General features: G+C 52.2%; 2 protein-coding genes across 2 annotated transcripts; one reads left to right on the top strand and one right to left on the bottom strand.

The window, feature by feature from the left end:
* Positions 1 to 6,412: 6,412 nt before the first annotated feature.
* VOLCADRAFT_72272 (uncharacterized protein) lies at positions 6,413 to 9,354 on the bottom strand. Its single transcript, XM_002945999.1, has 7 exons — positions 9,213 to 9,354; positions 8,948 to 9,136; positions 8,614 to 8,711; positions 8,028 to 8,123; positions 7,668 to 7,841; positions 7,139 to 7,364; positions 6,413 to 6,880 (listed from the first exon to the last, which is right to left on the bottom strand). The coding sequence occupies exons 1-7, from the start codon at positions 9,273 to 9,275 to the stop codon at positions 6,812 to 6,814; spliced, it is 915 nt and encodes a 304-aa protein (XP_002946045.1). The 5' UTR covers positions 9,276 to 9,354; the 3' UTR covers positions 6,413 to 6,811.
* Positions 9,355 to 9,537: 183 nt separating this feature from the next.
* On the top strand, positions 9,538 to 11,683 carry VOLCADRAFT_72276 (uncharacterized protein). Its single transcript, XM_002945639.1, has 5 exons — positions 9,538 to 9,729; positions 9,924 to 9,989; positions 10,394 to 10,437; positions 10,719 to 10,878; positions 11,247 to 11,683. The coding sequence occupies exons 1-5, from the start codon at positions 9,562 to 9,564 to the stop codon at positions 11,316 to 11,318; spliced, it is 510 nt and encodes a 169-aa protein (XP_002945685.1). The 5' UTR covers positions 9,538 to 9,561; the 3' UTR covers positions 11,319 to 11,683.
* The last annotated feature ends 2,739 nt before the right edge of the window (positions 11,684 to 14,422 follow it).

Here is a 14,422-nt window from a genome sequence, read left to right on the forward strand (position 1 = left end):
CAGTGCCGCCACGGGCGCCGCACGAATGGGCGCTGTGACGCCCTTTTGGCTGCCGCCCAGACCCTCTCCCTCCTTCCAGCCCATTTTTGGGCGGGGCCCCAGCACGAAGCGCCCAGGGGGCCCCGACCTGTAGGATTGCCCATGTCCGTGTGTGTGTGTGTGTGTGTGTGTGTGTGTGTGTGTGTGTGTGTGTGTGTGTGTAACGGACCAAACATAATATCTCGCCCGGCTGAAACGCGTTATCGGTACTATATAGCATTCTATATTGCAAGGTATCTCGCCTGTAGCTAACAAAGATCGTATGAGCACAAACAACTTTGGCTGCCTCCATTAATGGAGCTCATAGTCACATCAGCTGCGGCTTTGTAAAACCCCATGAGGAGCCATAGGGACGGACGAGTGCAATTGCACTCGTGCAATTGCAATTGTTGGATTGGACTGGGGCTTCTTCGTTGATCCTTCCTGGCCCGTTTGGTCTTCGTTGGTCTTCGTCTTTGCCACTTGAGCACACATCACATGCCTAGGTGTACACCACACCCTAGCCGTCAATGAGGCAGCTAACTGCTGCTAAGGGTAAAGGCCTTGCACCTCAGCCTTACTGTGTGTATTCTCACTTTTAACGGTACCTTACATGGTTGCTGTGTGTGTTGTTACATGGTCGTGGTTGTGTTCCCCGTACCTGCAAACCACCCTAATAAGAGCCGAGGGCTCAAGGGATCTGGCAGCCAGAACGCCTATAAGCACCATCCTACCTCACACTTCAAACAAGGTGTAATGACGCAAAAAGCCAATCTGAGAATCCTGGGTTACGCTTTGCTGTGTTACAATAGTATCGAGACGGGACTGCACGACTTCTGTAACAAACTTCGGGTCGGCGGTTCAATTCTGGCAATTAGTAGATCGCAAAATGGCGATTCTATGGTGTGATGGATAAACCAGCGCACTGGCGCGAGGTGGGATGGCTCCTGTGCTCGAAATAATGGCCGAGGACGTCCATTGCTAAGTGGGGGGCAATGTAACGACGCAAAAAGCCAATCTGAGAATCCCGGGTTACACCTTTGCTGTGTTACACAAAGCAAGTGATAAGGGATGCATGTTTGTGACATGTCAGGCATGCACAGCACTATGGGATACCATGGCCAAGGCGAAAGATATGGTGGTGTAAACTAGGGTAGTATAGCTTCACCCAAGACCACTAGCCTGGCAGTCCCTACCTTTCCATCTGTTTTGGGACACCCTCATCAAGACAATATCGGCAAAGTGAGCAACTTCTACGTGTTCAGCACTCACCACCAGCATCTAGTGGAGTCTGTCGGACCAATGGCGGCATCAATTCCACTCCTGGTGGGCTCTCCGGTCCATGTATGTCCATCGGTAAGGGGTGACCAACTCAACGGTTGTAGGATCATATCCCCGCGCCCACTATGCCCGCGCCCTGGACTATTCACTATATTGTATTTCCGTAACCATACGAAGTATTGTTCACATGAGAATCTACACTGTATGGGCCGGAAACTCGACCGCACAAAACTAATCTGAAAATCAGCCCAGAGACAGCCCCTTGCAGGGCAGCCCCATGCAGCTGCACATACTTTTAAAGGGGCCGCACCGAAGGTAAGGTAACAAACCCCTAGGGTACCCTTGACATCCTGAAGATTGCTTTGGAGAACTTTGACGAATATAGAATGAGAGTCTACGTTGGAAAGCAATGTTTTTTTTTCCCGTGACAACAGGAACAAAAATGGTCCGTTTGCAAAACCACGAGCAGCTAATAGCTCCATATGATGTGGCCCTGTTCAGAAAGAGCAGAACACAGAACACAGAAAGCTGTTGATTCCAGGTGGGAAGCTGGACGAGATGTATGAGGTGTACGAAGTGAAGGACCTAATTAAAAATGCGGTTTAGGCTCGCCCGCCCGTCAGGCCGATGGATTCAGGGTGACAACCTGGATTCACTTCGCCTCGCACTTTTTGATACAGGCAGGGATCTAGCCGAAACTTAACCAGGTCTGCGAAAACATTTCGTATTCGGGAACCCCTTTCCGGAACCCCTGCGGAAACTTGCGAAAACTATAATTGTCTATAAAAAACTGTTTTTAGCTCTTTGCAGTGTTGCGATAATATGGACAATCTCAAACACGCTCTTGGCAAAGCGGTTCAGTCTCGTGGGATCTGCAAGCATTCTGCCTCTCTTCGATCCCAAATCCCCCAGGCCAGAGCACCCTTATCGTAGACCTCCCCCATAGTGCTTGATGTTGACGGATTGCATTGGGACGCTTGGATCGGGTCGCTCCGATGTTGTTTGCAGGTTGCAGAGCAGTTCTTGCTCTTGTCATAATGTCTTCTATCAACATGTTTCCAAACGCCGGTAGCAGGCCTTCCACCTTCTTTGAGCTGAAACACAGTCGATCTCTACGACTTCGTCAGCCCCAAGGTCGGGGGCAGTAATTGCAGATATTTAGGGTTTAAATAATATCAGTAGTGAACTAAACGCACGTATGTATATGGCAAACGCAGGCGTGGAATCTGTTTTTGACATTTCAAATGCGGATACTCTTTCCGCACTTTCGTCATTCTAGGCTCTGGCTGCGGAAAGCGGGAAGAAACCTATTTCCGCAGGTTTCCGTTTCGGTATTGGCTAGATCCCTGGATACAGGGCGATGGATGACGTACAACGAAGGTCAACCTTGGCAAGAGAATACAAGCCCGCCAACTGATGATAGTATTTAGGGTTTTAGGGATGAAAATTAGATTGATAACGTTCGTTGTTGAATTTTGGTAAGATATACACAACATTCCTTTTCACCATTTAAGAATGCTGGACTCTTCCCAGTTGGCAGGCTTATGTTCTCTTGCGAAGTGTGACCTTTGTTGTACGTCATCCATCGCACTGTATCAAAAAATGCAAGGCGAAGTGGAATCAGGTCATCGCCCTGAATCCATCGCCATGACGGCCGGGCGAGCGGTTTAGGGGGGCGGTGGAACATTCCACCCTGTTCCACCAACCGGGTCAAAACCGAGTCATTGCCGTACTCGTATGTTCTGAGATGGGGACTTTGTTTGCTTTAATTTGGGTTTCCTACCTACCGGCGGACGCAATGTCCTTGGTCTGTTTTGTACCAAGTTTCGTTAATCGCGCTATGTCTAACTCCGTGGATATCCTGCAAAATCGTATAAGAGTGTTGGTGAAAGGGAAATGCAAAGCCCGACAGCTGCTGCACTATCGCCGCAAGAAAGGCTGATTTTGAACATTTGTATGGCAAAAAGGTCAGCAGCAGCTCACACACGTCAGGAGGCCTTGGCGGCCGCCGCCAGGCCACTCGTGCCTGAACACGAAGCATCTCGGCGGATGTATGACGACATGGTCAACGACATCCATATGGATTACGCAGCAGCGATGATAAATCTGGAACAATGGCATCCGGACTGGGAGGTCCTCCTCTTCACCCGTTGGAGGCGACGGCAGCAAATAGTGCAGGAGATTGGTCGGTTGCAGGAGGAGCTACTTCGCGAGCAGACCACAGTCACTTTGGCAACTGCTCGTAACATTACTGTGATCGAGACAGCTTTGGCGCGTAACCAAGACATGGCTTTGGGTGGTGCAGCAGGTGAAAACATGGGTCAGCATTCAGGGGTCTTTGTTTAGCGTCAGCAACAGCCTCTGGGTCTTCAACCTTCGACCACGGGAAAACAAGAGCTCGCAGGCTAGGGTGTTCCTATCTTACGTGGCCAAATGCTTTTTTGGCCATAAATTCTGAATGCTGGCTAGCTTACATCCCAAACACAGGTGGTTGCCGTTGGTCCTGGTACGGCATAACGATGTTTTGTAATACGTGGAGTGCATGCAAAATGGCTCTGATTAGCAAACAGGGTGCGCTTTAAAGAGAGACAATCCTGTATGATGTGCCGTACAATGGCATCGGCCCAAACGGCGTCGTCTAAAGCGCAAACATAACACATGTTTAATGTAGGAAATCAGCCTGCGTGATTTTGAGCCGAGAGTTGAGTAAAAGCCGATTGGAGGGTTAGGGTTAGTCCGACGAGCGCTGAGGATGCTAGCCGGAAACAATGGCCAGCCGCAATTGCCCACACTTTTATTCTTTAGCTCAAGATCATGTCCATTGTGTCAGCGCCTTATTGGCGATTTGCAAAAGGTGCGCAGAATAAAACCAAACTTCGCGAACGCGATGGACGATGCCCTCTCCACATATGGCAATCGCAGGTGAAGGGAAACAATCGTTGTGTTGACATAATGCAAGTGGATGCTGGTGATGAGGCAAAATGGGCGCCGGAGGTAAGTTTGCAAGAGTCGGCAAGACTGTTCCACAGAGCGTTGCGACCATTGCAAATTTGATTCGTCGTAGCAATAGGCACCTTCAATGTCCGCGTATGACTTGCTCTATCAGCGGCGCAGATATGGATGGTGCCCCCATAACACCTCCCCCGGCCACCTCAGAGAGGACCTGTGTGCCTCACGCCCGCCCACTTACGAGGCAAGACTCGAACGGCACCAGCACAGCACAGGCTGGGCAGCATGTGTGCCCAGCGGGGCTGTGTCCTGTCCAGCTTCAGGACATGCTCTCGTCCAAATCCAAACAGACTTTTGTACTGTGATTGTACCCAAGATCTAATGCGTGATGCAGATCTCCAACCGGACTCTGTGCCTGAACCCTTCAACCCATTCCACTCGTGTTGCAGTTGCTCCATTACCAGATAGCCCGCGTACCGGCTTTTGTACTACTTAACAAACAAGGTGGGAACGTCAGGTACCCCTGGTCTCATGTCATAAGGAGGGCTTGGTCGTTTGCTTGATTGGGTGTTACCTGACCGTTCCCGGCAACGTTAAGGCTTGTGGCGTTGCAAGGTGCAAGTGTAGGTCCTTCGTGCAGGTCAAGCAGTCGCATCAATTACGCAGCCCCACTCATACGAGCAGATGCGGTGCATCTTGGGCGCCCTGCTCGCCAGGGCAACACAGCCTTGACGGAGTTGACTCTTCCGTTCTGAGAGGGCCTGAGAGAGCTCTGGATGGAGCCGTTGATTTCCTTCTTCGCAACAAGTAGGACATGGCTGGCGAAGATTCTTCTACCTGACCAGTGTAAAGCAAAAAGTGGACAAGGATGATGCACGAGGCTAGGGCCGTTCGCAGCCCTCACAGCACAGTACGGCCATGTGTACGGGAGAGGAGCCACTGATACAGGGGGGGTATCGCTATTCCCGTCGGCTTGCATGCAGCAACGTGCGTGTGCACCAGCACAACAGGCGGTATTCACCACCATGCGCACACCTACCTGTAAAAGTAGTCAAGCTGATAGTCAAGCTGATAATCAAGCTGATTCTTTTAGTTTGTGTAGCATGTAATCGGTGATTTCGGATGCCTAGCTAGGGTCCAGATATTGCCTTGCGACCTGAGGTCCCTAAACCTAAGCATAAGCAGCATAGCCAAGTGAACTTGGCCTTACTCCTTGAAGCTGGATCCATGCTGGAAAGGTGGCATTTATGGTGTACCATAACTATCTGGGCAGTTTTTGCTGTCCCAATGTTGTCAAAACGTTTTCCCTCAGCTTTGCACTAGTGCCGTTATATTACACGAAGCGCTGTTAGCTTCGTCAGAGTTCAGACACTTCTTTGACGTCCCTTTTTTTTGTGTGTGTTACATGGTTGGGGGTGCGTGACCCCATACCTGTAAGACAACCCATACGAGCCGAAGGCCCAAGGGCAATACTACAACGCCTAAAAGCCACGGAGGAAAGGAAAACACCGCACATCAGCCCAGGCTAGCGTCCAAAGGGGGTAACTGAGTTTCGGTGAGCCCACATACGTTCCAACATCCTTGCCAGCCGTGCTGGTTCCCATTTCATGGCCTCCAACGTGCTCTGTTGATGATCGAATCCCTCTTCAGCACGAATACCATTGTAAGCTGTGCATTCCAATAACACGTGTTTTTCATCCTCGATTCGGCTATTAGTACCACAACAGTGGCAAAACCGCTGCCCCCTGGGGACATGGTACTTGCCCCTTCGTGCTCTGTTTGCCTCCAGAACCCAGCAACATAAACGAAACTGCATTAGCTTACGATGTGCTAAACGAGAAATGAAAACCTTAGCATATGTTGGCCACATGACGGCTGCGGCTCCCGGAAAGGGCAGCCCCATCCAGTGCTTATACTTCGCCATTTGCACTCCCCCATTTGCCTTTTTGTGACGGATCATCTATCCTGGCAATTATCCCGGTACTATCAGGGCTCCATATGGAAGCAGATCCCGTGATATGCCCAGGATATTACATTTATCGCCCCTCCAACTGTAGAGGGTATACCCGACCTTAGACAAAATCTATTTTGTCGTTATCACCATTCTGCTGCTGCTACTGCCAATATCAATTTGCTATGGTGTGGATACCAAGGGGTTACAAGTTTCGTACAAATTCCGCACGAATTGGGGGACATCCATCAAAGCCCAGGGGCCATGGACTTGCGTGTCGGAAGTTAATTCCTAAAACCCTAATGCCTAAACCTAAGTTTTGGGGTGCACGTACAATCCACGATATGACAACTTTCAACCCTGCACTGCGATGTGCTTTAGGCTAAAGGACAATTTGAAACCGGGCAACACACAGCAAGCAAAATCCAACTACAACAATCCATATGCAACTCCTCCCACGCACATGCGCACCAGGATTGGTTTGCAGCTGCATCGAGTCTCAGACTTTGAAGGGGAACTGCCTAAAGACACAACAATCCAATCGCATGTCTTCCCCAGTAGCACACAAAAAATGTTCCCCGAGTCGCGGCCCGTACGTAACACTCATGGCCACTATATGAACGGTGGAAAGATGATCCAACGGCGGGGGTACTTGGGCCGACCGTCCTTGCCATCGAAAGTCTGCAGGAGTTACAAACCGGGTTGCGTGTGCAACACGAATAGCAACATTTACTACATGCTTTGCAATTGTAGGGTCTTTCAGATGCTAAATCAGTTATCCCAGTTACAAAAGAAGGGACTTCGGTGCCTTGGGAAGGCGCAATACTACACTATCTGTGTATTCCACGTTTATGACCAGACTCCTGACCATTCTCCTCGTTATCCTCTTGCTTACGAACCAGGTAAGCAAACCACTTCCCAAGCTTAATCCAAACTCACCTTGACAAGGCGCTTGTGCTTAGCAATCGCCCACTGCATCATCTGCAGCGCGCCCGTGATGGCAAATAGGTAGGCGGGGATGCTCTGTACGGCACCGCTGAACAGCAGCCAGCCCCAGATCTCAAACGTATAGTTGGCGCACGTTACGTAGTTGAACAGGAAGCCGCGGGGAATTTTGTAGTCTTTCTCTCCAGGCTTTCGTAGGTTCGACAGGATGATGTGCGACCTGAAGCATATGACCCATTAGTCAGCAAGCATAACGAAGTCAAAACATCAGGAAGCTGTGAACGCACGCTCATCCGAGCTTGAAGCCCGGCCATGCCGCACTGGCCAGTCATGCGGTGCTGCACTGGGACTAACCCACCTTGTTGCTCTTCCGCATTCCCTCATCATCATCACGCGGTGCTGCACCTGCCATTGCTAACCTACATTTCCCCTTTCCCAAGTGCACCTGTGTGAACCAATCAGCCCGCATAGGTACACATGTTTGTCGTCAACATATGCATGTACGTGTGTTGTCCCGTCTTACCGCAGGTTGCCCAGTTGCATGAGCAGCGCCAGGCCCAGACAGGTAAGGCTGACCTTCTCGTTAGGCGGCGTGTACTTCGGATGGTTGACGAAGTAAGACACATATGCGGCGTAGCCCCAGTAGTAGGCACAGTTCTTGAACAGGTTGAAGATGGGCATCGTGGCATGACCGAACCTATGGGGAGAGCAGAACCAAGCAACCACTCAACTCTATTCGGTGCACATTTTCAGTGCGTGCCTTCACCCCAGGCAAACATCCGGCAGCTATCCGCGAGCAAGGGCGAGGGCACTCCAGCGGAATTCGAGCCCCTAACTCCCCTCACTCCAGCCCAGTGCCTTTTCCCAGCGCTTCCCGACATACTTGTGCACAGTGAACGTCTCAATGATGCGCTTGGTGTAGTGGAAGCACCAGTATGCCACAGCCAACTTTTGGACCAGATGGTGCTGTTGGGGCGCCCTGCAAACGGTGAAAGGACGACAAAAGTAAGCACCCCTGTCTTGTGGGCCCAAAACGTCTATGTAAGCTCCACGCCGTTGTGCGGAACATGTAACTTGTAACTCTTATGACTAGTTCTTCCGGGTGATAACAAAAGTGGCACTCAAGCGGACAAAAGCAGTGCCGTTGCTAATCTCCCAAGGAAAGTGTCACCAGAATTTTGAGCTTGACTGCCTGCTTCCCCACAGCCCGTCCGCAAGACGGTACATAAGCGTCGTGCACGTTGGAGAGAAATGGGGCGTGGAATAATCACATCTTCTTATTCAGACAAGACTTTTCCAACTAGCTTGAACCTTCGCGAGGAAAGCTCCAACTGTGAGAAGTAAAATTTGGAGAGTCAGTGTTCTAATAATCAGTTTTATAGCATTACGCCCTCCTCCCGTCCCAACACAGGACGGGATGGTATCAGTCCTACTGCCTGAGGGCTCCCCCAACGAACGGAAGCACTCACTCTAGGTGCGGGTACAGGTACTTGGGAAGAAAGAAAAACAGTGGATACACCGCCAAGGGGCCAAAATACTCCCAGAAGAAGACAGTTGAGTACCCGATCTGCAGGTCAGAGGATACCCCACCAAGGTGTGTCAGCGTGGAAGTTGTGTTTAAAATCAAGCAGGCTTCGCAATTCCGGTAAACCCTGAAGGCCGTGTGAAAGCTTTTGACAAAATCACATTATTATACAAGGAGCAATAAGGGATTCCCCCGTCTCTAGGTTTCAGAGCAACCCGGTGCACCTGCGACCCCTGGGACATCTGCGGAGGCAAAGGCACAACGCAGCGAGTTCGCACCTGGGGACCAAGGTCCTTGAACTCTAGTTTGCCGCCATCCGCCAACCCATAATCACTGAGCCTTTTGCTGTCCTCCAGGACTGTGCCTCGCTTCTCGCCCGGCTTCACCGGCAGCGTGAAGCGCTGCCGTGACGGGTAATACTTTCGTTTTAAGCCATAAAACTTCTTCTTGAGCTCAGAGACGGAGGCCTAGCAGATAAGATAGGCCAGGGGAGGACGGTGTTGGCGTTTTGCGCACGAGATCCTGCAGAAGCTCTCAACTCACGTCCGGATTAACGTCCAAAGTGGCTATGATATGTCCTGATCGTGACAAAATTTCTAATTTCATCGTCACTGTTTCGCACAAGAAGTCCCTATTTGAAATATGACAATCGATCAACTTGGGAGTAACAGAAGACACAACTGGAAAGATGTACTGACGATGGCGACGACGCGGCGTGAAACGATGTAAAATATCTCCGGCTGAAGAGGTCTGGGGAGTCCTTGTCGTCGACTCGTCCAATGCCAACTCACTGCACGGCACCCCATCCTCGACTGTCGAGGTTCTTTCCAAAACGGAGTCGCAGTTTTCAATTACACGCAATTCATAGTTGCGACTTCGCATCGTCACAGCCATGCTTTCCTTGCGAGCATTTAACATTGCCAGCCCACGGTTGATTTCTTCCAGGCGGAACGCCGTGGGGCAGCGACCCGTAAGGACAATGGCAACAAATAAGGAGGGCCTTAAACTGGATAAAACCACTCCGGAGAGTGTCTGGAAGGAGATCCTGAATGCTGAGGAGGTAAGCTGGATTTGTGTGGTGGTTGGCAAGCTTGTGGCAGTGTGCTTCGGCAGCCTTCGTAAACGAAGTTGACTTCTACTGAAATTCAAGCATTCTATGATGGTTAGATATTGTTCATGTATGACCTTACCCTCGTGTGCTGTCAGCGGACGCGTTGAACTCCTGGTCGCTCGTGTGGGATACCTGCTTCGCAGTACACAATCCTGAGACAGAAGGGCACCGAGCGGGCTGGCACGGGGCTGTACCTAAAGTGCTATGAGGTACGCGTGTTGGGGTTTGGACTCCCAACCAGCACCCACCAACCCTGTTGCACCCCTGCCGCGGCAGCAGCTTACCCTGCATTGGGAAACCCTGGATACGCTTTTCTGTGGCGATAGTTTGGCTTCGTTTGGTTTCAAAAACCTGGGCCATGGGAGAATATTATCACGATATATGGGTCAGCAGGGTCAATGACAATGTGGGCTAGGGCCCCTGCAGACGGTTGGTCCACAACAGAAGCCATGCACACTGCAATGCGCAGTCCTCTAGAGGGTGCATATTTGCGGAGCAGTTTTACCGCACCTAAGTGCATCTGACCTGCTTGGCAACGTCTTGGTGAATGTGTATGGCAAAAGATACGGCGTCATGTAACGGTGCGGTCCTCCCCCTCTCTTGCTTTTTGCAGGACGGCATCTACAAGTGCGCTGGATGCGGAACACCGCTGTACAAGTAGGTCGAGCGAGCCCCTGATCCACCGTGATTGGAAGATGTTGGGGGAAGGCGAACCGGTGTTGTTGTTTGCGCTTGTCACAAACAAATACAATCTCAAACTTGTTCTTGCATGAAAGGTGCTGTTAGTATGAAAGTTGTTGTTGACTGTCAAGGGAAACGTTCGACGCATTTGTCTGGGCGCGCCGGCCGGAGGACTCCATCGGGGTTTCACGTGTGGGTTTCTCTGTCCTGATATCTGTGTGCCTGGGGCCGCGTGCCCATTTTCTGTTGCAACCCAGATCGGAGACGAAGTTCAACTCCGGTTGCGGCTGGCCAGCCTTCTACGACGAGATCCCAGGTGCCGTGGAGCGCCACGTTGACAATTCGTACGGCATGCGGCGTGTGGAGATCACGTGCGCCAACTGCGGCGGGCACCTGGGGCACGTGTTCGAGGGCGAGGTGAGGCGGCGGGCTCCAGGGCTCTTTCCTAGGAGTAGGGTAGGCACCTTCCACGTCCAATATCTAGTTTTCCATGGGCTTGCATGATGACCCGGGGTTAAGGGGATACTTGTCAAAACACACGTCTCTTGTTTGTTGCGGCTTTGGTGATTGGATCTGATGCCGAAAACGAAAGGGTTGAAAAAGGGTGAGGGTTGATGCTTGGGGCGTAGTAAGGGTCCAGTCCCGAGTAGCGTATGGGCGGCAATGCTCCGTCTCGCTACATGCATGGTCATGGGCATGGTATGTGCGGTGCTTCCGTCAATTTATGTGCACATGATGTGTATGTGTTCATGGGACTGCGGCTTGTGCTTGTTGCTCCGCCGCAGGGCTTCCCGACTCCCACCAATCAGCGGCACTGCGTCAACAGCGTCAGCATTAAGTTCGAGCCGAATAAGTAAATTCACTGAGAGATCGAGTGACTCCGCCCTGGGAATTTTAGGGGGAGGCGTGGGGGAGAGGAGCTTGTTGTGGTGTTTTTTGGCTTTTCGATGACACGGGAAGCCCTTAGGTTGCTAGTGAAGATTGGAGCGGCGGGGCTTTGATACTTTCATTTGTGTGCAAACTCGCTTAATTGCTGGTTCGCGTGTGGAGAGGGGATTGTCGTGCGTGCGGGGTGGGCTTTGACTCCGCAATGGCTGCTCTGAGCCAGGCGCTTGACGGGCAAGGATCGGGCGATCATGTGTGTATCAGAGAATATGTGTGTAGAAGGCTGAGGCATATACAGATAATGTAAAGTTTCGAGCTTGTAAAAGTCTTACGAACTACCGATGGCTTTACACTACGAACACTCAAGCAGACGATGTATGCAATACTATGCATGCACCTCGAAAGCAAACGGAAAGAACCGAAACCAGTACGATGATGGCGGGTGAAAAGCAACATGCGAAGGAAAGCAGATACAGTTCGATTTAGAACTTCCCGTGTTACATCGGACTTTTGCGACGTCAATTTGTTTCTGCGAAAAGCGGACACGACTAGGACGCCCCATAAACAGCTGCAAACATGGAAACAAGTCAGCATGCACTACCACTCCTGAGCTCCTTGGAATGCGAGTCTCGTACTTTACATCCTGGTCTATTGCATGTACTTGAGGAACGCCTGCGATCTTTGGATCCAGCGTCGGCGGACCTCGGCAACGCAGCGGAGCTCCTTGGCTTGCTGGCGTCCGTGCTACACAACGCCAACAGCGGGCAGGTCGCATCCGACTATTTGGATATGCCGGAGAACGCGATGCAGGTGAGGAGGTGTTGCGCATTTTTGCGGCATGGACTTCGGTTTCAAGCAGCTGTCGCTTCTATGGTGGTTCGCTCAGGCGGAGATGCTTGCAGCCGCGCTTAGAACGCATTTTATTTGGATGCAGGATTGCGTCAGGCTGGCAAGCGTGATGGTCTCCTGGATGGCCCAGGGAGGTGTTGCAGCCATTGCTGCGTCCTCGCCGGAAACTTGCGCCAGCCTCAAAGACTTTGTTGCCGCTGCTCTGAACCTTGCATCACACGCCTTCTTTTCTCCTAAGTACGTTTTAATTGCGATAATTGCGATAATTTATTGGCCTTGAGGGATAGCAAAGTTGCCTAACGCTTTCACCGTTACCCATGTGGGGTTTCCAGTTGGCCTGATCTCTAAGGATACGCGCCATGCACGCTTGAGTCCGCTGTGGCACATTTCGTATATGTCTTTTAGCTTACAAAGACTGGTAATTCCATACCACACGTCTGGTTGCTCTTTGCTTTCATTATGTAACCCCCGACTTGCCACTGTATCGAGTCGGCTCTTCTCCCTCGTATCTCTCACAAACACACACACACACACACACAAACATACAAATAAACAAACACACATGCTTACATACACTGTATCAGGTGGTACCATCAGCTCGGTCCTTCTTGCTACGTGCAGACGGGCAATGCAGTCCGGAGCTACGTGCGAGATCTGGCGCCTGTGGCTCTGGACGCAACGGAAGCCTGCTGGCGGGGTGCGCGGGTGTGGATGTGGATCTGGGTTTTGTGAGTTACTGTTTGCGGCGAGGGATGGGGAGAGGGGAGAGGGAGAGGCGGAAGTCTGTTCGGCGACGTTCCTGGCGTGCTCCCGTTGACTGGCCGCCTATGCATGGGGGACCTCCAAAGACGACCAACGTTTACAGGAATGGCCACCTGGGTCGGCTGGGAAGCCTCACAGACGATGTCGCATTTGGGTTTTGTCGTACACCAGGACGTTCCTGCTACGTTCCTCTCTGCTTCATATCTTCTTTAACGTTTCCCTTTTTCCTGCCCTGCGTTCCCAGTCGTGGAGCAGCAGCTGGCGTGCGGAGCCCCGACCGGAGAGGAGCTCCTGGAGGCGTGTCGGGCGCTGTTTGGCGCTCTGTTCGACGGGCTCCGCCACCTTGGTGAGCGTCCGGGCACCCAGGGGCGCTCCGCATCTGCTGCATGCGCCACCACTGCTCTGTTCCGCTCTGCGCCTCCTTTCTGTTTCCGCTTTTTTCTCCAGGTTCCTTTCCTGGTTCGCATTTCGTGAGGCATTTCCGTGGCCTGTGCGGACCAGCTTGCTCGGTCGTGGGCGCCGGCGTGTCCCTTACACAGCCACTTTCCGCCACTGCTCGTGCCCCACATGCACATGCCCACATGCCCACATGCCCACACGCACACAGGTACCACCTCTGCGGAGCGTATCAACGACCCGACGGTCCCCCGGGAGATGCGCTCCTTCGCGGGCCTCAACATCCTGTGGACGGGGCTGTCGCGCGTCATGACTAGCCTGCCGCAGGAGGCTCTGCACCAACTACTCAACGGTGCGACCCGGGGCTGGAGGTTCAGATTGAAAGGGGGAAGCGGATAGCGGTCAAGCCAGGGGGGTATTGTGGAAATTGTGCCGGTCAGGATGATATGGGTTTTGAGGCTTTGGTGTCGTTACGCGGCCCTCCTTGCCCGGCTTGGCCTTGGGGCGCTACTATCGGCGACCACAATGGGGGGGACTGTCGGATGATGGCGGTGCTGCCACTGCTGCTGTTGCTACTGTTGCTACCTCTCCTGGCTGCCGCCGTCGCCACGGTGGTGCTCACCAGGTTGTGCCGTACAGTCCGTACTGAGAGCCCTTCTGGGCTACTTGACGGCCGAGGTGCGGGCCATGACGACCAGTCCGCCTGGCGACTACGAGACGCGACTTAAGGCAAGTGCCTCCGGTCTGGTGTTGGGTTTGGGCTCTGAGAAGGCTGTGAGCCGAAGTAACTGTCCCTACCTTCTGGTCTCCTAACTCGCTAGTTAATGCCAGGTTGCTGCAGATTTGAAGGAAGGGCGCATGCGTGCCTGCATGCAGGGGTTCCAAACCGTGCCTATACGAAATTTCTTCACTGCCTTCATTTTTGGACTGCTTCGATTCCTGTACGGCCTCCATTTCTTTTTCCTGACATGGTGTGGCACTAACCAGACGGTGATCGTGTTCTGTTTTGTGCCCCTGGTGTTTTCAGGTGTCGCGCTTCTGGCTGCAACATGCTGCTCGCGTCACACAA

The sequence above is a fragment of the Volvox carteri genome, assembly GCF_000143455.1.
Source record: "Volvox carteri f. nagariensis unplaced genomic scaffold VOLCAscaffold_1, whole genome shotgun sequence".
In the NCBI taxonomy this organism is placed as follows: Eukaryota; Viridiplantae; Chlorophyta; class Chlorophyceae; order Chlamydomonadales; family Volvocaceae; genus Volvox; species Volvox carteri.

Bases quoted from the DNA above. Each gene is read 5' to 3' on its own strand.
- VOLCADRAFT_72272 (XM_002945999.1), bottom strand. From the start codon at position 9,275: ATGAAATTAGAAATTTTGTCACGATCAGGACATATCATAGCCACTTTG. The intron at 7,365-7,667 runs GTAAGACGGGAC...CATATGCTTCAG, and splicing joins ATGCAACTGGGCAACCTGCG to GTCGCACATCATCCTGTCGA. The intron at 6,881-7,138 runs GTGAGTTTGGAT...TAACTCCTGCAG, and splicing joins AGCACAAGCGCCTTGTCAAG to ACTTTCGATGGCAAGGACGG.
- VOLCADRAFT_72276 (XM_002945639.1), top strand. From the start codon at position 9,562: ATGCTTTCCTTGCGAGCATTTAACATTGCCAGCCCACGGTTGATTTCT. The intron at 9,730-9,923 runs GTAAGCTGGATT...CCTGCTTCGCAG, and splicing joins AGATCCTGAATGCTGAGGAG to TACACAATCCTGAGACAGAA. The intron at 10,879-11,246 runs GTGAGGCGGCGG...GCTCCGCCGCAG, and splicing joins GGCACGTGTTCGAGGGCGAG to GGCTTCCCGACTCCCACCAA.